At 27.6% G+C, this 22,505-nt stretch overlaps 1 protein-coding gene across 1 annotated transcript in view; it reads left to right on the top strand.

Moving 5' to 3' along the window:
* Positions 1-636: 636 nt before the first annotated feature.
* LOC113370248 (diacylglycerol kinase eta-like) overlaps positions 637-22,505 on the top strand; it is a 226,279-nt gene continuing 204,410 nt past the window's right edge. The window contains exon 1 of the mRNA XM_026610920.1: positions 637-1,118. Coding sequence (XP_026466705.1) covers positions 978-1,118 — 141 coding nt within the window. The 5' untranslated portion in view covers positions 637-977. The remainder of the gene's footprint in view (positions 1,119-22,505) is intronic.

The raw sequence follows: 22,505 nt of genomic DNA, 5'->3' as shown, positions 1-22,505 counted from the left end.
TACTACCTATAACGTATTCATCATCCAGACCCCCTGCCCCCCATGTTTAACCAAAATAAGCAAATTAACAACCCCCCGCCCCTCTATAGTGCTTACGTAATACTTGAACGGCCCCTATGGTACGGGAAGTTCCAGCAATTTGAGTCCAGTCATTTGAAATATGAGTCAAATCAGGATGTAGTTTCGATGACGGATTTTCTGTATCATAAAAATGTATTTATGTGACCGATGCCAGTAACTCTCTGGTTAACGATCCTGTATATCCGTACGTTACTTACCGTCATTGATCGGCTAAGGGGGCATCCATTAATCACGTGAGCGAGTTCTTAAGGATTTTTGGACCCCCCTCCCCCTTGGTGATATTTGGTGATATTCAAAATTAACCCCCCCTCTGCCACCAAAGATCACGTGTTTGGTTTTTATTTTCAGTTACGTGAAAAAACTGTAAATTTTTTTATCTTTTTTTAAATATTTGAACTTTTTTTTAAAGAAGTAGTTAAAAAATAAATACACGTGATATCTTACTATACCCTCCCTCCCCCACGTGATATTTTGTGGTTTTTTTTCAAACCCCCCCTCCCCCTAAAAACCTCATGTGATTAATGGACGCCTCCTAAGTTGATGCGCTCTGTGTCACATTAGCCGTAAATTCCCGTCTTTGTTTACTACGCGTCCGGCGCTCGTAGTATCGTCCTCGTCCTCGTGGCCGAGAAGAAGGGAAAACAGCCGAACCGACTCGACTCTCTTCTCTTCTCTTCTATCAATCATCCTCCTCAGTACGCATGCGTCGGCGTCGGTGATCGCATGTCATGGCGTCTGCCTCTGACAGACCGCATGTCGTGTTATGTGTTCAAATTTACGAAATTTAGTTGTAAATCGTTAGTTGTAAGTGTCGATGTCGAATATTGAATTGAATCGGTAGTGAACGAGGCCCATACGATTTGGTGCCCGTTTATTAATTATAAGTGAAGTGTAAAATGGCAAATAAACCAAAGTGCTCATCTTCGTCGAACAAAAATGCAGAACTCTGCGAAGATTCGTCCGAGAGCGAGAATGAAACGGAACCGGCTAAAACGTTTTATAGGAGACTTTCGACTAATAAGGACATTAAAAACACTGTAAGTTCATAGGAAATAGTATATTAAAATTTTATCGCGATTTAATTACCTGTTATCTACTGTCATTCAATAGGTATTTGATAAAATGTGGGCGGGACCGGCGTTTTTATTATTTGTTTTGCACCAAGTAATAAGTATTGCGGAATAAATCATTTAGTATAGAAGTTTCTGCGAGAAGTACAATATGCAATTTATTCATAATTTTTTAAATTTAATTTTTTATGCTGTCAGGTTTTAAATTATATTAATTTCCTGTGCAATATAACTAGATAAATAGATACCTGGATAAATAGATAAATGAATAGATAGATAAATGACCATATAGATGAATTAACAGATAGATAAAATTATAGATAGATAAATTCATAGACAGATAAATGACCAAGAAGATGAAAGACTAGATAGATGAATGGTCAGATAGAAGGATGAACAGATAGATAAATAACCAGATGAATAAATTTATTTAATAGATAAATTAATAGATAGATAATTGACCAGATAGATAAATTACTAAATTGATAATATTTTATATAGATATAGATATATAGACTATATAGATAAATTCATAGATAGATAAAAAACTAGATCAGATAGATAGAATCATAGAAATAGACCAGATAGATAGAATCATAGAAAGATAAATTCATAGATACATAAATGATCTGATAAATTAATGACTGAAATTAATTAAACGTATGAAGTTAATAGATAGATAAATTATTATGTAGATAAATGATAAATTATTATGTAGATCTACCTAATAATAAAATTTTCGTTATTAGGTAGATAAATTATTAGGTAGATAAATGATTAGGTAGATAAATGAGTATTTATTTGGATGAATAGATAGATAAATGAATTTACAGATGGATAAATAGATAAAAAAAATACGAGCTAGATAAATGAAGAGATAGATTGATAAATAAATGCAGAGATAAATAGGTAAAAAAATAGATACATAAAAATATTAATAAATAGATAGATGAATAAACAGATACTTGGATAGATAGATGAATGACTAGATAGATAAATGACAAGATACATAGATGACTAGATAGATAGATGACCAGATAGATAGATGACCAGATAGGTAAATTACTGAATAGATGAAATTATAGATATATACATGACCAGAAGGATAAATTCATAGATAGATAAATGACCAGAAGGATAAATTCATAGATAGATAAATGAGCAGATAGATAAATAACCAAATAAATTCATTAATAGATAGATAAATGACCAAATGGATAAATTACTGAATAGATGAAATTATAGATAAATTAAATAAATGACCAGAATGAATAAATAAATAGATGACCAGATAGATAGATGATCAGGTAGATAAATAACCAGATAAATACGATAATAGATAGATAAATGACCAAATGAATAAATTACTAAATAGATGAAATTATAGATAAATTAAATAAATGACCACATAGATAAATTATTGAATAGATGAATGACCAGATAAATAGATGATCTGATAGATAGATGACCAGATATATATATGGCCAGATATATAGATGACCAGATAGACGACCAGATAGGCAAATTACTGAATAGATAAAATTATAGATATATAAATGATCAGAAAGATAAATTCATAGATAGATAAATGACCAGATAGTTAGATGATCAGGTAGAGAAAAAACCAGATAAATACATTAATAGATAGATAAATGACCAAATGAATAAATTACTGAATAGATGAAATTATAGATAAATTAAATAAATGACCACATAGATGAATTATTGGATAGATAAATGACCAGATAAATAGATGATCTGATAAATAGATGATCTGATAGATAGATGACCAGATAGATAGATGACCAGATAGATAAATTACTGAATAAATAAAATTATAGGTAGATAAATGATCAGAAGGATAAATTCATAGATAGATAAATGACCATATAGACAGATGATCAGATAGATAAATGACCAGATAAATAAATCACTAAATAGATGAAATTATAGATAAATAAATAACAAGGCAGATAAATCACTGGATAGATAAATCACCAGATAGATGGATGATCAGATAGATGGATGATCAGACAGGTGATTTAATAGATAGATAATATAATAGATAGATCATTTAATAGATAGATCATTTGATAGATAGATCATTTAATAGATATATAAGTTAATAGATATATAAGTTAATAGATATATAAGTTAATAGATATATAAGTTAATAGATAGATAATATAATAGATAGATAATTTAATAGATAGATCATTTAATAGATAGATCATTTAATAGATAGATCATTTAATAGATAGATCATTTAATAGATATATAAATTAATAGATATATAAGTTAATAGATACATAATATAATAGATAGATAAATTCATGTGAATAGATAAATGCAGATATATATGAATAAATAAAAAAGATAGATATATAGAAATGTAGACAAAATAAATGGATAGATAAATAAATGGATAAATAGATAAATGGATAAATAGATAAATGGATAAATAGATAAATGGATAGCTAGATGAATGAATATATAGAAGGATGAACAGATAAATATATTAAAAAGATACATAAAAATTGAATAAGATAGATGGATAGATAATAGTTAGATTGATGGATAAATAAAAAGATGAATAGATAAATTGATGGACAGATAGTGGATGAATAGCTAGATTCAAAATAGGCTAAATAAATTGATGAATAGATATTAGAATGGATAGATAAATAGATGAATATTGAATATTAATTATGTAAAATACTTATTCATGTTTTACTTAGCCTTAGTCCTCATTTTCATAGTGAATAAAAAATACAATTTAACTCTTTAATTAATTAAATTATAGAATCATAATTTTTATCGCATTGCTAACTTATATCATTAAAAATATTTTATCTTAATAATATTAAATTTAATTTTGAATGCATATGTTCTGTTTTAAACTTCAAACTTTTTTTATTATATATCCGATTTGAATTTATCATACTTATGATAAATACAATGTATGGACTTTATATTTTTTGTCATATGTCTTCTATAGACAGATCTTTGGCTAATTTTAAATTATAAATTAAATACATATAAAATATTATTAATAAAAATTATGGAAAAAAAGTGTTTAATATCAAAAATAGTCTGATGGCATCATTGAAAATATTTTGTCACATCTTGGCTGTTCTTGAGTAATTTCCAAATACTTATTTTTAAATTAGTGACAAAACCATTCATGTAAAAATAGCAATCAATTTATACTCTTTTATAAATTGAATTTAAAATATCATTAATTTGATAAGGTATATTTTATCATTTCACGATAAAAGTAAAAAGTAGAAAAAACAATCATTTAAAATATCCATACTTTGAATGTAGTTCGAACTGATATTTTATTAAGAGGATTCATCGTGATATTTTAATGGAAAAATGAAAGATAATTATCATTAAGAAACTTGTGTAATTTCCATATCGCACGAGCCTGAAATATTTTTATTGCATAATTTGCAGTCTTCGCAAATTGCATTTTACTTATCATTTATGCTCTCAGGTATATTTAATTAAATTAATGAATAATTTAAAATGAAACGTTAGAATTTTCTCTGTTGAAAATATATACGGTGGTTTGAATTTGTAATTAGGTAACTTATATCCAATTAAAGAAGCAATTACTTTAAAATAAAACTTGCCGAATTAATGCGCATGTAAATATAGACAAAGTTACCTAATACTAACCTAAATAAATTGTTTGCCGCATGATAAGAAATCATCATATGGTAAATACCATTTAAAATTTTATGTAAATTATATACAAGAATATATTCATTTTTAGATTTTGTCCTAAATTGTAATAACGGAACCTTATTGTCATCTCGACCAGTTTGTCGGATTGTCACAAATATTAATTCATGAGAGAAAGTATTCTCAAACTGTGACAATGAAGAAAATGCTAAAAAACTGTCTAAATAACCAATATAGTTCATTACTACATATAATACGAAGGTTAACTTTTCATTCCTCTCATAAGTTTATTATTAATGTTTTATCTGGTGTTCATCATCTGAAGGATCAATCATTCGAAAAATTCAATAAATTAAACCGCCTCTCGATATTTATAACTCGAGATATATTCATTGTTTATTTGATATATTCAGTGTTTACGTGTGTTTTAAATCCGATATATACTCTTCCTGAAACTGCTCTTAAAAATATGGATCGACTTTTTATTTATAGAAATTCAACGAGGCAACAGAAATAATTATTTCGAGAAATAGAATTCAAGCATAACATATTTATAAGAAAATTTTTTTGGGAATAAAAATATAAATTAGTTGACATAACTTTATTTTTTCATATACGTTCAACACATATCATTTTGTAAATAAGATATTAAATGCTTGGTTAACAAAAATAAATTATAACAAAAAAAATCTAAATTTAATTTAATTATTTATTAGTCTAAATATTTCATATCAATATTATAACAGGGTTGAATTTTGAATATTAAATAAAAAAGCCAACATTTTTGTAGGAGAAAATTAGAAAGAAAAATTATCTTTAAAGCCTAAGTAAAGTACTTGAGATATAATCACCACAAGCGAAAACTTTAGATCATTATAATACCATTAAGCAAAATAAAACTATTCTGGCCTGGTGCTCATTTATTACACATAAAATTATTCTGACGTGGTTTTGAACTATTTCAACTATTATTAACTTCCCGTAGGGTAAGTTATAGTAATCGCAAAAAAATCGAAAATGAAAATTTTTATATATCTTTACGTTTCAGAGGTTTCTTAACATTTTGGCATACCTTAGAAAAAATGGATGTATGTGTGTGTGTGTGTGTGTGTGTGTATGTGTGTGTGTGTGTGTGTGTATGTATGTATGTACGTGTGTGTATGTATGTGCGGATACAAATTTTCGTCGACGATTTCGGGAACACGGATCAACCGATTTGAATAATTCAAAAAACATTCGATTCGTATTGATAAGGAGACGTGCTGATTAGTTTTTGGCGAAGGCAGGTCCAGCCGTTCCAAAGATACGGGGCAAAAAGTGCCGAAAACGGTAACTCAGTTTTTAAGAGAACGGAGCGTCCGATTTTAATAATTCAAAAAACATTTGACTTGTATTGGCAAGATGAAGAATTGATCAAATTTTCATGAGGGCAGGTCTAGCGGTTTCGGAGATCTAACGAAAAAAGTAAAAAAAAAATGCCATTTGGCGGTCAAAAATGATCATTAGACATATGCACATCAAATTATCAGATATTTTATAGAGATTTTAACAATAAGTATAAATTTTGTTTGCATTCCTATGGGTTCCGTACTAATATTTATTCGTTAGACGGCGACGCAGCGCTTACGCGCTTTGACATTTTGTCTCTATGCAGTTAAAGCAGTACGATTGCTTTGAAAAAAGATCTTCCAAAATATACCAAAATAAAAAAACATTATTTTTTCCAAAAAAAAAAAAAAAAATTAGATTTTTTTTTGAAAAAATTTTTTTTTCAAAAAAAGTAATTTTTTGTTTAATTTATAGTTTCTCAAAAATCTTATTTTTTCGAAGTAAATTTGTTTTAAAAATGTCAATCGTTTTTAAAAAAATAATAATTTTTGGTACGGGAAGTTCCAGCAATTTGCCTTAAGGCACGATGCCTTAATTGCCTTAAGACAGAATTTCACTTACAGCTAGTTTATTCCTAGTTTTATTGGAGTATAATTTTATTATTTCCATTCACATAATAAATCATACAAAATTGACATATTTGTTAAATGTATAATATTTATCAACTGCGACTGTGTGAAAATAATTTGTGTATTTGCAATTCAAGCGGATGCTTTCAATAGATGCAAACAATAAATCTTCATGAAGTCAAAACATTCGATAAATCTACAAATTATTCTGGATGAATTATTAAACATGATTGAATTATCGATAAAATAGATAGAAATAATAGAAATAGTTAATAGAAATGCACTTTTGGATAAAGGTAAAATTTATATAGAAAGTATTTAAATCTGGATAAATTTGTATATAGTATCTAAGAGTTAATTCAACCCCAAAAAGGCCACGGAGTATTAAAAGTATCAATTTTTCTAGTTTTTTTTGGATGAACGTCATCTTTAGTATTTTATCAAAACTACAAAAAGAATAAATGATGAATATATTTTTGGTAAAGAACATATCATTAAAAAATTAGTGAAATAGAAATAAGTTTATATCATACCAAATATATTCAAAATTTCAATTTGGAAAGAACAACTCCAACGATTTTTTTTGCTTAACATTGTTAAACAGCAGTCAGAACATGTTATTGTTCTATAGCTGCAATCGAAAATTAGTGCAGTAAATTTATACTATTATTCTAGAACAATGAATTTTTTTTTTTTAATTATTTTTTAATAATTTTAACATCAGCAAATTTTTGGCAGCACTTAGAATGACTGAATCAAACAAATCAAACGCTTTGAATCCAGTGATTATAGACGTCGGGGTATGACAATATTGATCTTTTTTTTTTAAAGTTTTTTTTTGTTAATTTTATTTGAACAGCGATCAGAACTTATGGGTTCTATGAGCTGTTGTGATATAATCTTACAAACTACGTTTGTTTTATTACAGGTGGCAAACTGGCAACCCAAACAGTTGTCACATCTCTGTGTGATAAATTTTTATTACAATCTCTGTAATATGGTGCAACAATGCCGGGCGAGGGCTATTTTCACTTGGAAACATATTGCTATCTATATCCAAGTGAAAATCGTTGTCACTGTTGCCTGACAACAGGCTGCTCGAAGTGGGTATCGAACCCGGGACCTCTGAAACAAGTCCCGTCGCTCTTAACCGCTTAAGCCCAATATTGATTTTAATTCCAAAGATTTTTTTCCGATTTTTATATTATTGAATGTCTTTTATATATTGACATTGACATAATTAACAGCATTTAGCAGTCACGTGCAGATAATTTCAATATGATGTATCCAAGAGTTTAGATTAGAAATAGCAAAAACAAATCTAATTATATCTCAATGTTATATTAGCAAATCAATTGATCGAAAATAGTTATTGATGTTCACGCTATTAAGGACTGTTATGTTACAGCTATTAAAATTATCTATTATTATTAAAACGAACGCAATATAATATATTTTTTTCTCTAGAGAAAAAATATTTAAGTCAGAAAAAATTAACAGATTTGCTAGACAATACTTGGATCATCATTGTTTGCGTCTGAGATGTGCTACGTTTTGGAGCTTGTGTAAATATAAATCAAATGGCAATGAAAGGTTAAAGCTAGCAAATTCATATCGAAGTTTGTCCATTACCCAAAGATTGAATTTGAAAAAATTATCAACGACAATTTAGTCTCGTCATGAAAAATAATAAAATGGCAAACAATAACTGAATGAATTCACTGTATTCAATATATTGTCGTGTTTATTTGAACACTGTATCGTTATGAGTTTGTATAGGGAAGTAATATCGACAGCATAGCGGAATGACCTAGTAATATCAATTAGCAGAAAATAATAATAGAAGAGCTAATGGTACGGAACTTGTCAGTTTTTGATGGTGCTAAAAATATTACAGGTTATTCATATCACACGTATGGATTTTGTCAAAGAGGAAGCCATCAGTTAATTTAGATCTAGAAGCAATGTATAAATACACGCACACACACACACACATATATATATATATATATATATATATATATATATATATATATATATGATTCTATACAGTTTTAGAATTTTTCGTTCGTTTTATTTCTTTCCTGCTTCTTTTGTTTCTCTCACCCCGATCCCACTCAATCACCACACTTGCTGCGTAACCTTGATCAGTGTTCATAATGCACCGCCATTGAAAACATAGAATATAGGGGGGCAATATGTGCTCCTTTAATTCATCGTTATTGATATATTAGTATATTATTTTTTATACAAATTTAGTGTTCAATAAATTTTACATCATTAGATTTTTCTGTTGTTTTTACTTGTTTGGTATGAATCATTTTCTCCTTTTTATATATTTCTATTTATTATTGATTTTGTATTTATGTAATGTTTTTTTAGATTACTGAATGATGGCACACATCAAGTGTCGAAACGTTTAATGGAATAAGTAATTTTTCTAGTTAATCTTTTTTAATTCGGCGAATGGGCTGCAAAAATATTCCAATATATATATATATATATATATATATATATATATATTTATATATATAAATATAAATATCTTTGAAAATATAAATACACTACACTCTTTTACGCGCTGATTAAGGTTTATCTAATATTCAGTGTAAACATAAATAGACATTTTTAATGTACTATTCAAAACCAAAAATATAATATAATTTATAAAAAAATAATCAAATTCAATTTTAATTTTAATTAAACTGCGTTTTTGCCGGGCAGGTGTATTCAGGCAGAATATCAATAATAATAATAACATCATATTATCTATCCAAAAAACCCACTCTAAAACATCACCTCCTCGACGCAATTAATTTCTCCGAATTACAGTATTATTTATCATTGAAATTTCCGATCATTTTATTATTGTTTTCGTACATATTCAACACCTAGAATATTTCCAATCGATCCCAAAACCAATTATCAGACACAATCTCCAGGTTTTCGCTTTCAAATAACCCACCATACATCCCGTTTGCCCCTTCGACATCCAATTAAACTAATTTGAATTCGGTGTAATACCATGATCGCGGATTTTGCGGACCGAATATTAATTTACGATATGTTTTTGGAAATTGAGCGATTGTTTTACTAATTTAATCGTCTCACCGTAGTATAATTAATTAGTTGATTCAATTATTTATTAAATGACTACGGTTTGGAATGTGATAGTAATGCATGTACACGCCCTGTTTTGAATTAGAAAATTGTTATTGACTAATGTAATATAGAAACAATAATAAGTAGAAGTTTTAGACCATTTACATTATGTACAAATAATACTACTAAATTTTATAAAATTTTGTTTATATATATTTATAATATTAGAGCGGGTCAAGTTGTAATGAGCAGATAAAAATCATTCAGGTACTTTGAAGTTCTTGCTCTATTGGTCATTTCAAGAAACTTTATTTAAAAATAGATACTTTAAAAGTAAATTTCTAGCAATCAAAATTTTATTAGTAGGTGTCCATTAGTAGGGGTTTAGAAAAAACTACGAAATATCATGTGGAAGAGCAGAGTGTCTTTATTTTTTACCTCAATTTTAAAAAAATCTAAAATTTATCATTTTTTTTAAATTTTAACTAATATAATTTATAAATCCTTAGAAATCGCTCACGTGATTATTAAGCGCCTTCTTATAGGTTTTATTCTATATATTTAAATATCAACCTTCGATTGTATTAAAGAAACAAGAAAAATATTATTTATTTACCAGCCAAATGTAAATGTGTTAATTTTTGGAGTCAATAAATCTACTTATGGCATTCTTTACCACAAGAGAGCACTTTTGCTCAGTTAATTTTTTTCGATTTTTTGAAGAATAATGTTTATGAAATTGGAAAAATCGACGAATAGTAGACTTTCCCAGATTTATCTCGAATTTTTTCAGAAAATCCTAAGTATTCTATGACTTTTTTTTCAATTTTTCTTGGGTTTCTTGAATATTAACCAAATATAAATGTGTGAATTTTTGGGGTCAATAAACCTACTTATGGCATTCTTTACCACAAGAGGGTAAAGAGCTTTCGTTCGTTTTTTTTTATTTTTGGAAAATGATGTTCACAAAATTGGAAAAAAACGACGAATAGTAAATTTTCCCAGATTTATCCCGATTTTCTCAGAAAATCCTAGAAGTTCTATGATTTTTTTTTAAATTTTCTTTAGTGTCCTCGGTTATTCTTCAAGTTTTTGTTGAATAGTTAAATAAGAATCATATATAAATTGAAACCGATTTACTTTTCAGTACTAAGTATTAAAAATTCCGATAGCACAAAATTTACATTCGAGATACTAATTTGTTCAGAAAATTTTGTCAGATTTTTCCATAGAACCAGAAGGCAATTAGGACTAGAAATTATATTTCTCTTTGTAAAAAATATTTTTCAGCTTTCCAAAAGTTATTTTTTATATAATGTATATATATATATATATATATATATATATATATACTATATTATATTATTATAATTAGATAAATTAGAAGTCCTGAATTATCAGAAATCTTCCTCTATTCTGTTTGAATTTTCCGTGGCAAGTTGCATTGTTTGTTTGGAAATTGATAATGGATGGCACGCAAAGGTTATCGCACCCTGTAATTTTCATACCCTTTAGTATGTAAATGGATAAATTTTCCACGGTATTAGAATATCGTTAATGTTTATTATTTATGACGTGTTCGAACGACACGTGCTTTCTGGTGGTGAAATAATGTTATTAAGGAAAATTAGTTTTGATAGTGTTATAAATTCATATGGTAGATGACATTCATTTATTAAATATATATCGGTAATTAAACAGCAATTTGTAATTAAAATTATATTAATTAATGGTGCTCTAGTCAGGATCCAGCCTTGTTCTATATTTAGCTTGCAAATTTTAATTATTAGATAATATTCTTAAATTTTATAACGTTTTTATAATGTTTGAATTTGAAATTTACCAACAAATGCATATTACTTATAGAATATTTCTTTTTCATATGACACAAATAATTTGTCTAGAAAATAAAAAAAAATATTGTTGTAAAATTTAAAAACATCTTACCATTATTTATTCATAAGTGTCTGTATGAACATAAATTTTATTACGCAGTAGATTTTAATAATTGTTTAGTAACTTTTCTGAATAAACCAGGAACTATTATTTACAGTATTTATTAGAACATTTCGACAAGAACGTGCTTTGTTTAATATAAAGATTTTGACTGTAGCCAAATCACGAAATTGTAATAAAAGTTGAATTTTAAGTGAATAGCAGAAGAATGTTTGTGGTTATAAATATATACACAAATTCTGAGAATTTAAGTTTATACACACACACACACACATATATATATATATATATATATATATAATTATAAAAAAAACATCTTTTCTGAACAAGAGTATCAAATAAATTGAAATTATGATAGTGTCACATCATGGATCTACCTCTAGGCAAAGTTTTCATTATAATTTTTATTTAATATTGAAAATATATTCAGGACTTGCTCCATATAGATTTTACGCAATAAAAGATTTCTATAGAATAATAAACTTTGAAATGTAGAGAATTCATTTGATTAAAGTCAACAAAGAATTAATTAAATTTTTTATAGTTGAGCTGTTATTCATTCTTTTCTAGTTCGAGAGGTACAAGAATTTTTATACGTTTTTTATTTTCTTGAATTTTACGAATGTAAAACAGGTTTCTCTAGAGATTTTACATGGATTTATTTAAACTAACATATTAATAAAAATGGTATAAGAAATAAAATATACTATTTAGTATCAGAAATGAAATCTGAAAAAAATCTTCTTAACGTTTATCTTGAAAAAAATATTACCATACCTCTAAAGTTCAATTAACAAAGCTTAAAATAAAAAAAATAAAAGTGTATATACACATAATTTACTATGAAGTTTTATAGTTTATGTAATAATTGTTTGAATTCCTTTTTTTTTAATTCGTCAATACTATTTTTATTATTTTAAAGATAGTATAGTTGTGGCATTTCAAATAGAATTTTATTGTAAGTATATGCATCAGCTTTTTAAGTTTAAAGTCACATTTAAAATAAATATTGAAAAATAGTTTTAGCCACATTTTGGGTAAAGGTTTCTTTTATAAATTCATCCAAACAACGAAATATATTTTCTCCTAATCGAAAGATTGGAGAATTTGGTACAAATCTCATATATCACATGTCTGAAACCCTCTCTAGACCTTTAATTCATTAATGAATCTGAATCACAGAAATGGGATTTCATTTGTAAATTGTTGGAATTCTATTGTTTTGAGAATTTTGCTTGATCATTTAATTGTATGTTACATTTTACATAAATGACTAAACAAACTTTTACACACTTTTACATAAAACAAATTACAAATGAATATATTTGAATATTTTATATTGAATACATATGAGCAAAATAATATATAAGACAAGTAAGCATAATAAATTAATACTACTATAGCATAGTATAGCATATTAAATTAATCCTTTAATTTATTAAAAAAAATTTTTTTTTTAGCTTTGGATTGATTTTAAACATCAGCCAAATATAATCTACTATGATGATACAACTCCTAGACTCAGGGGCCTAATTTTTGTATTTTATATTAGAAGTAACACGCTATTTTTTGGTTGATCTTTTATCCCAATGAAAATGGATATTTCTACTGCTTGATATCAGGTTGTCCAAAACGTGAATTTGAACCCGATGAAATATAATTAGATCTATATTATATTATTACTTGAGCAGTTAAATAACAACTTCAGCATCAAAACGCTTGATTTTAGTCCTTTCCACTCAGGTGGAGCCGCTGTGGCGGCAAAGTACTCTTCAATTTGCGAGTGGAAAGGGTTAAATTAATGTATATAAATGATTCCGTATAAAATTGTCGCATTTTTATCTTGGAAATTTAATTTAATGAATATATGTATCAATTATCTATTTTTTGTACTAATTACTTGCTTGTTCATAATTCTGCTGTCTGCTCCTATAAAATAATTTACTGCAATTGCATTCATGTGCAATTTGCCAAAGAGCATCCAATTTCTCAATTCTTTGTTCAACCGTTTCACAGACAAATTGTTCAACTTAATATATATGTACTGAAGCTGCAATGAAGTTGTTTTCTGAAATTAAAAAAAGTAGATCAATTTTCTTCTCTAACTCTGCTCCATTTCGCAAATCGATATTAATCAGAACGTGAAGAACGAGTTCTCGGTTTAATTTAGAAAATTTTAGAGATTGTATTAAAAATAGCTTTATTATGTTATTGAATCCGAATAAAATGTATGCAGTCCATTTGATTTTATAATTTTTTGTTTTTGAAATTGAGTGTTTTTCTAAAAATTGGACTGTTAAAAATGTTGTCTATGAAATTGAGTCTTCTCTATTTCTCAAACGGTTGTAATTAATAATTGATACTCTTGTTGATATAAATGGGAAGCAAGAAAATAAAAGTATATAATAGTTATAATTAAATAATCGAATATATTGAAATATGTATATCAATATTCCCACACTCAAAATAGACCTGAATTTAGTAATGGAAAATTTCAGCTTCAACATAGACAGGACGCAGGAGATTCTATAATGCTATTAAGTATTCTGGAAAATATTTAAGTAGGTTCAGAAGTATTTAACTCTTATATTCTACATTGTGCTTCTATTCTATTTGATGACGATTTTTTAATTAAATTGAATTTATCTTCAATTTGAAAGACTTAAAAAACAACAAGCTTTTCTTTTAGTTTAATTTATTTTTGACTAATAATATTCTTTACTCGTTAAAAATTCACACTAGTTAGACAAAAGATTGAAATTGTTTCATTTGCAAAATATCAAATGGCAAATACTTTTCATGCAATATTTTCCAATTATTTCTCGCACTATACCATGTCAACAAATCACATCAAAAATGTTTTCACAGTTTGATAAACTACATTGTGCTTTTATTTGTCGTCAAAAGTTAAATACAAACTGCATATTTTTTAGCCTTAACTGCTTTCACAATGTCACATTGAATTTTTTATCCAGTTTTTTATCGATGTTATAGTTGAATTAAAATTGATTTAAGCACATGTGCCATATCTGCTAGAGGCGTAATAGGACGAGCAAAATTGATGTGTGTAATGTAAACATTATTACGTTATGCAAATTTCCAAAAGCGCTGAGAAGATTAATGGCAATGCATGAGTTTGCAAAATATGTTTTTCGACCTGAAGTCACGTTCTAATTTTTCTGTTTTTCGGTTTAATTATATATAATTCGGACATTCTCTGCGCTTAAGGGGGACACTGATATTATTCTATTTTTTAATCGAAGAACATACAAGTACACAAATGTATTTTAATAATTTATAAACACTCTTCACTAATTTGTTTTCTTAATAATACTGTGAAAATAAAATCTACATATAGCATCCACGAAATTATAAGTCACAATTGATCCCTATCAATAATCATGTTTATTCTATTATTTGCACCATTTAGGTATAGTCTGGGAATCAGTGAACACAAATAATTTTTTTAAACAATATAAATTGACAAAAATATCAATAAAAGTACAATGTATCATTATAAGTACAATGATGAAAATCAAGGCAAATAGTATATAACGTTATGTAACAATTTCTCCTGTAAGACATTTTTGCTCAGAGAGGTGCTTTGGCTTTTTTATTTTATTAGATCTATGGACTATTTTAATTTACTTTTTTACTCGCCACCAGTTTATTCAGTTTTTATCTTAGTGCAATTGGATGGTTTTCCATGTTGTCGTTAAATTTTATGCTCCTTTCTATGATGATCTCTTTAACCTGAGGTCTCTCTTTATGATTTCTATAGCCCTTAGTATTTTAGATTGTGCCATTTGGGTTTTTTATGCTGGATGCACTTGTGCATGTCCATTGTTGTAAACCATAACATAAAATACTATATATTTTTTCAGACGTCAGAAATTAATATTTCTATGAGTAGTTGAACTTGAAGTTTATCTTTTTTATAATTTTTAAAAAACAACCCAAGTTTTTCCTATACAGGGTGTTTCAGACCTGTATAGTTTCAGAACTATAGATAAACAAGTATAAACTCAACTCCAAATCCACTATATAAATAAATTTAGAACTCGTCGTCCAGCCAAAACAGGTATTGATCATAACTTTCAAGAAAAATAATTAGAAAAAAAGTTATCTCACGTAGTTTGAGAATTATGAGCTTTAAAGTGCAAACTTTTGTAAGAGATTTGGTAAAAATCTGAAAAATTTGTGTGTTTTTTTAATAAAAGTATCAAGTATACCATTTTACAATCGTGATTAATTTAGCTGACTTTTTATGAAACATGGCAACACCCTTTAGTGCATTTTTAGAAGTGTCTCTCAAAGTTGACTAATTTTGCAAATTTTAATTTAATTGTTTAACAAAGAGCCTTAATTTTTGTAAAATTGAGGCAATTGTGTCATTATATTTGGCGGTCGTTTTAGAAATGTTATTTACAGTTAAGGACCCAAAACCTTTATGAATAAAAATTAACCGCAATAACCGAAAAATAGTCACATTTTCACCAAAGCTCTAGATTGCACTTGAAAGCTCACAATTTTCAAGCTACTTGAGATTTTTTTTTCGTAACAGTTTTCGTCAATACTGTCCCCTGTTTCGCCTTGATGTTCAGTTCTCGAACACCCTGTATATTTTTACTAGAATTTATTTAATGATGATCATGAATTTTTTTAATTAGATGCTACAATGCTCGGAAAATGTTGTTTTCATATGAAAACAACTTTTTGATCTATATATAAATAGAAAATTAGATATACCGTCTGATCCACTGTAACGTTTCATTTTTTTAACTTTAATAATGACTCATATGAAATTTCAGTTACCTTTAACCTAGTTAAAAAAATAGGTAATATAATGTCTGGGAAGTGTTGTTTGCACTTGGAAACATATTTTTGATCTATATGTGAAAACAAATTAGATTTATCTTATGTTCCTTTCCGTTTATTTCCTTAACTTATATAATGACTCATATGAAATTTGAGTTACCTTTACCTAGTTACCGATTCTAATCAAGTGTCGAAACATAAATCTCGTATTATTTCACAAAGGTATGATGCTTTTCCCGATATGCATTATTCGTCGTCGTCAATTTGTTCGCCCGCACGCGATCCGGAATATTCGTTACAGGGTTTTGCCGATGACAGCTGATAGCGCGATCGAAAGCTTAACCGTCAAATGTCAAGGCTTTTCAGGTTTACATCAAACACACCTAGAGCTTTGCCTATTCGATTCATGCAGGTAAATACATTGTACCTATCGTCTTTGCGAATACGCTAGTTCTAGGAACTGTTGTAACAATAGCGTAACTGTTACATGGATGTAGCATTAAAGCCAGAGAAGATGATTGATCTTTGAATGTGTCATTCAAATACTGAAGTAATAATTAAGGACATTGCAGTTATTTCAACAACGTTGATGCATGTATGACTTCGTCAATTTTGCAAAGGCATCTAAATGATATAGAATAATTTACAAAAAATAGCGAGTAAAAATCAATGAGAGAAATTCGAATCATATAAAATTTACATTCAAAAAGACAACACACCATGGAGTAGATTTGTTTACCAAGTGCTGATTATGTTAAATACTTAGGTATGCATATAGACCGCAAACGTGCAAACATCACATCACAACAAAAATCAAAACTATCAAATCCAGAGCGAGGAAACTTTCGGCTTATCGGATATAATTTATAATTAGCATTCGAAAACAAAATCTCGAATTATAAAACATCAATAATTTCTATCTGGTCATACGGTAAAGAGCTTTGGGGCTTCTCTAGTAAATCTCATGTGGCATTGGTAAAGCGGACCTAATCAAACTATTCAGATTGATGATAAGTGCACCCTGGCTTGTAAGTAATAAAACTCTACATGATGATCTGGAGGTGCTATTTATAAAGACCTTCATAAAAATAAGATTGACTTAACATCATCAAAAATTACTAATAAATCTCACACACACTGTATAAATAATATTTCAAAAATATTTATATAATTAGAATTATTTATCATAGATCTTACAAAAAGTTGCTATTTTTTTCATTACCACTGTACATTTTAGTTTACATTAATTTTCAAAGAATTCTTGAATGTTTGCAAATGATACTAATATATACTAATATTACTTTACTATTAATCATTACTGCTCTTGGTCTTCTATGAACAGTGGTGATACGTTTTCTATTATCTAGTTTCATTAGAACGCAGCCCAAAAGTCTTTTGGTGAAATTTTTACTTACATCCAAATTGTTGATATTTTGCAGTCATTAGTAATTGTGATCTGTATTTTCAAGTGATGGCGATTACCATTATCACTTGATATTAGGTTGTAAGTACTACGAGATTTTAACTTCAAATTGCTTGGTTGCAAGATCTAGACTCTTGCCACTGCTTTACGAACACTCTTGTTTATATATATATATATATATATATATATATATATATATATATATATATTATCAACGTTCTTATTTCCAATATTCCAATTTTCAATGGTCCAAGTAAGTGACTGGGAAGTCAATTCCATTGACCATAAATATTTTCTTCTGGCTGGTCTTGTACATTTTGTCTTTTGGATGCACTGCCACCGAATGGATATGTAATATGCAGTAAATTTATACTATTCATGAAGTTTGTCTAGTACAGGGGTGGAAAATTCACTTGGAAAATGGGACACAAATCAAATGTAACTCAATAGTAGCAAACGTCAGAAAAGTCATATTATCTGACAATTTTGTAATATTTTCTTGCTGCATATTGATTTTTACAATTTGTAAAAAATAAATTTATTGTACTATTTAATTTTATTGTAAATATAATTTTTAAATCTTAACGTTTTTTAAAGAATTGAAAAAAATTAATCTCTAGAGTTGGCTTACTTCAACTATACGGCTTTTCTTCCATACCAAAGATATATTTACATTATTTGAGATCTATTATTGGGATATAACACCCTCAAAAGGTGCCTATGTAATTGCTATTATAATTTTATAATTACAATATTTATTATACATGAAGGTGCTTAATTGGCCCTGAGATAGTGATTTAAATATTAGTGAAAAAAATAACTAAATATAGGATTTGACTTGGATAGCTTTTGGACATGAGCTTGTCAATATTGGCATCTTGTCTCCAAATTCCAAAACAAATCTTAATAAAATTAAATATTTTTTAGATTTAACATATTACTTTTGGTCATGGAATACTAATAAAAGATACTTGTGTATCGGATTATATGTAGAGTGCTTCATTTGCACTTGGATCCTAATTTTAACTCGATCTGTTTGTGAGAGCAATTTCTGAGAATAAGTTATAATAATTAGAAATTGATATAATTTTGTAAGCTTAGCATATGATCTAGGTTGGCTTTCTATTGGTCTTGAAATAGTAATGAAAAAATATAGTATCATATCTGATTATGCATGGAATAATTTTTGTCACTACTTTGACTATTATTTACCATTTTGATTGGAATATTTATCAAACATACTGGGGAAAATACCTTAGAAAAAACAATTTTTATAGAAAATTGCTAAAACAAATAGCAGTAAAATATAGTTTATAACCGATTAGACATCAAGTATTTCATTTCCCCCCGGACCTCAATTTGGCCAATCCTTCCCACTATTTCCTCCAACAATGAACTCGTTCTGCGAACAAACTCCGGGAACAAATTGGCGACTAAAAAAGTTTTATTCACTATTTCTCTATGGCTTTCAACAAAGAAAAACAGCACAATGAATTGTTTAACTGGCAGCATAAATTACAATGAATGTTGGCTGCATCACCGAGTTCGAGACCGAGAACTTCTGTCTATAGTTTTGTTGCACGAAGTTTCTCGGTTAGTTAACAAGCTCTTGTTTCGTACTATGTTTGTATAACAATATGAATTAGGAGCGAGAATAATAATGCAAAGTTTAACTGTGCAGCTGAGCTGCAAATGCGATTTCTATAACAAATTTTATATACAAAAGTTCCAGGTTTTGTTCTTGAAATTATATCAGAATTATGCATGGTAAAAGGATTCAGTTCAGCAGTTGTAACAATTGAACTTAGACGTAATAATGAATTATTATTCATCAAAGTTGGTATTGAAACAGTTGCATAGTAATAATTCTTAATTCAATCAAATGTAGAAGCAAATTTAATGCTTACTTAATTTTTGCATGAAGTGACTTGAGTAGTTTTATTATATTTGATGAATGATGAATATTCAATTAATAAGCAAACAAGTTGTAAGTGGCATTTGTACTTGAGACAAATTTTATGAACATCTCAACATGTGCAAATAATAGACTTAATCATTAGGAAGTTTATATACTAATTTATGAGTAGCATTTCTTTTCACTTCTGCCATCAGATTTTCGAATATAATAATTTCATTTAATCACATATATGTAATCATTTTTTGTAAGGTATTTCAAAATGTTCAGAAATCTTTGAAACGTAAATATATGCAAAAGTTTCAACTTCCCGTAGAGTAGATATAGTAATGAGCCGTAAAATCGAAAATGAAATTTTTTGCATATCTTCACGTTTCAGGGGTTTCTGAACATTTTGGCATACCTCAAAAAAATGGATGTGTGTGTGTGTTTTGCATGTTCGAATTTTTTCGTCCACGTTTTCGGGCGCACAGAACAACCGATTTGAATGGTTAAAAAAACATTCGATTCCGATTGATAGAAGAGATATGTGCTGATTAGTTTTTGGCAAAGGCAGATCCAGTTGTTTTAGGAATACCGAGCTAATTGTGTAAAAATGGCAGTTTTTGTGAGAACTAAGCATCCGATTTGAATGATTCAAAATACTTTCTGTTTATTTTGACAAAATAATTGCTTTTGAAAAAAAAATTGTTCCAATTTTTTAAAAAAAAAAAAAAATAATTTTTTTTTCCAAAAAATTCTTTTAGATTTTTTTTATTCTACTAATCAGCACGATTTCCAACCAATATCTTTAGAACAGCTTTTGAATTTTCAAAATCAATTCAGGATTTTTGGCTAAAATGTGGACGTTTTATTTTGCACTTTTCCGGTCGTATTAAAAATCTAACCAAATGTAGAATTTTTTTTTATAATTATTGCTTATTTTTTTATCTGAATTATTAATTTCTTCTTTAAAGGCACGAAATTGTTGTTCATTGAACGACCCAATTTTATTTTTTCCGCGATCACGTTTTCAAATCTAAATCAAATAACCGAACGAATTCGAATTTTCTAATTATCCAACATATTTCATTTTAAATTAATTACCATATCAATCATATATTGTTTCTCGACGGAAATAAAACCGTTTAATTTGAATGCAGAAAATTAATTTGTTACAGCGCTAATAATGTTCCAACGAAAACCTATAAATTTCGCAATTGCTTATTTATGGCGCATTTCGCAACACATAAAATTGAATTCAATTAAACTTTGAGAAGGACGTCAATGTTAGATCTCAAATTATTCGATATAAATTTATGTCCCACAATATGGAAAGCAATTATAACATATTTCATTTGAAGGCTAACGACAAAAACTCATAAACGTGGAAACTTTTTTCGAGAGGAATGAAATACGAACTATAATAATTTTGCAGGAGTGCGCGGAGTCATTGTAAGGTGTAATTGCGTTTTATTCTAGAATTAAATAGTATGATGAAAATGGGTCAATCTTTGTAGTTTAATTACTATTTTGCACAAAATATATATGAGCTGAAGAATATGAAAAGGTCAGACGAGGTACTACCATCAGTGTGTTTCTCGAAATTGCTCTTCACTCAAGCAGAAATTGATACAATTCTAAATATTTACTTCCCTACAGAGAAACAATGTTGAATTTCATTCGTGAACCAAAAACAAAGTATTTTACTAAGTAATATATCATAATATTTTTCCCGTGTTCGGTTTGTGTTTAGAAATATAAAAGAAATTGATGATGTCGTCTGGTCTGAACGTAAAACATATAACAAGTAATAAAGGTTTTTTATGATGCTATGCAGGATAATATTATATACAATATATAGAAGGCAATAATATTATTATGGTAGTAAGTTGCGAAGTAAATGTGCCTCAGGATACTGTTTTTAAATATAATGTTATATTTCTTCTGTTATTGTCATGAAATGAAACAGCTTCGCATAACTTTAGCAATGTAACTAATTTAATTTTATTGAAAATGACTCGAGTCGAAATCAAGATATTAAATTTTTTTTACGGAATCGTTTATATTTTACAAAAGGATATTAGGGCAATATAAAACGAAATTGCGATTATTGTTAACTGACATATCTTTTTCCTAATTTTGATTAATTTTTGAAAATATAAAATATAATGAAAATGTAAAATATATGAAAAAATGAATTTATGATATGCTAATATATGTATATATGTGCTTTATGTAATAACCATGCAATTATTAATATTCTTCATCTCTAAAAATAAATTCTACTTCTAGAGTTTTTATATTATTTTATTTTGGAAAAAAAGAAGAAATATGGCCTTTCTTAACATAAATATACAGATATTAAGATATCATAAATTTTTATAACACTTTAAATTTTCTTTATTATATTTGTTGATGATACATGGAGATATTAATTTGAAATGCGCATTTTAATATTTTTAAAAATCAATAAGGTCTATAAAACACTAAATCAAAATTATTTTCTATTG

The sequence above is a fragment of the Ctenocephalides felis genome, unplaced genomic scaffold (assembly GCF_003426905.1).
Source record: "Ctenocephalides felis isolate EL2017-DRISC unplaced genomic scaffold, ASM342690v1 CF-g0.4_SCAFFOLD_01492, whole genome shotgun sequence".
Classification (NCBI taxonomy): Eukaryota; Metazoa; Arthropoda; class Insecta; order Siphonaptera; family Pulicidae; genus Ctenocephalides; species Ctenocephalides felis.
This window is presented reverse-complemented; position numbering and strand designations above follow the sequence as displayed.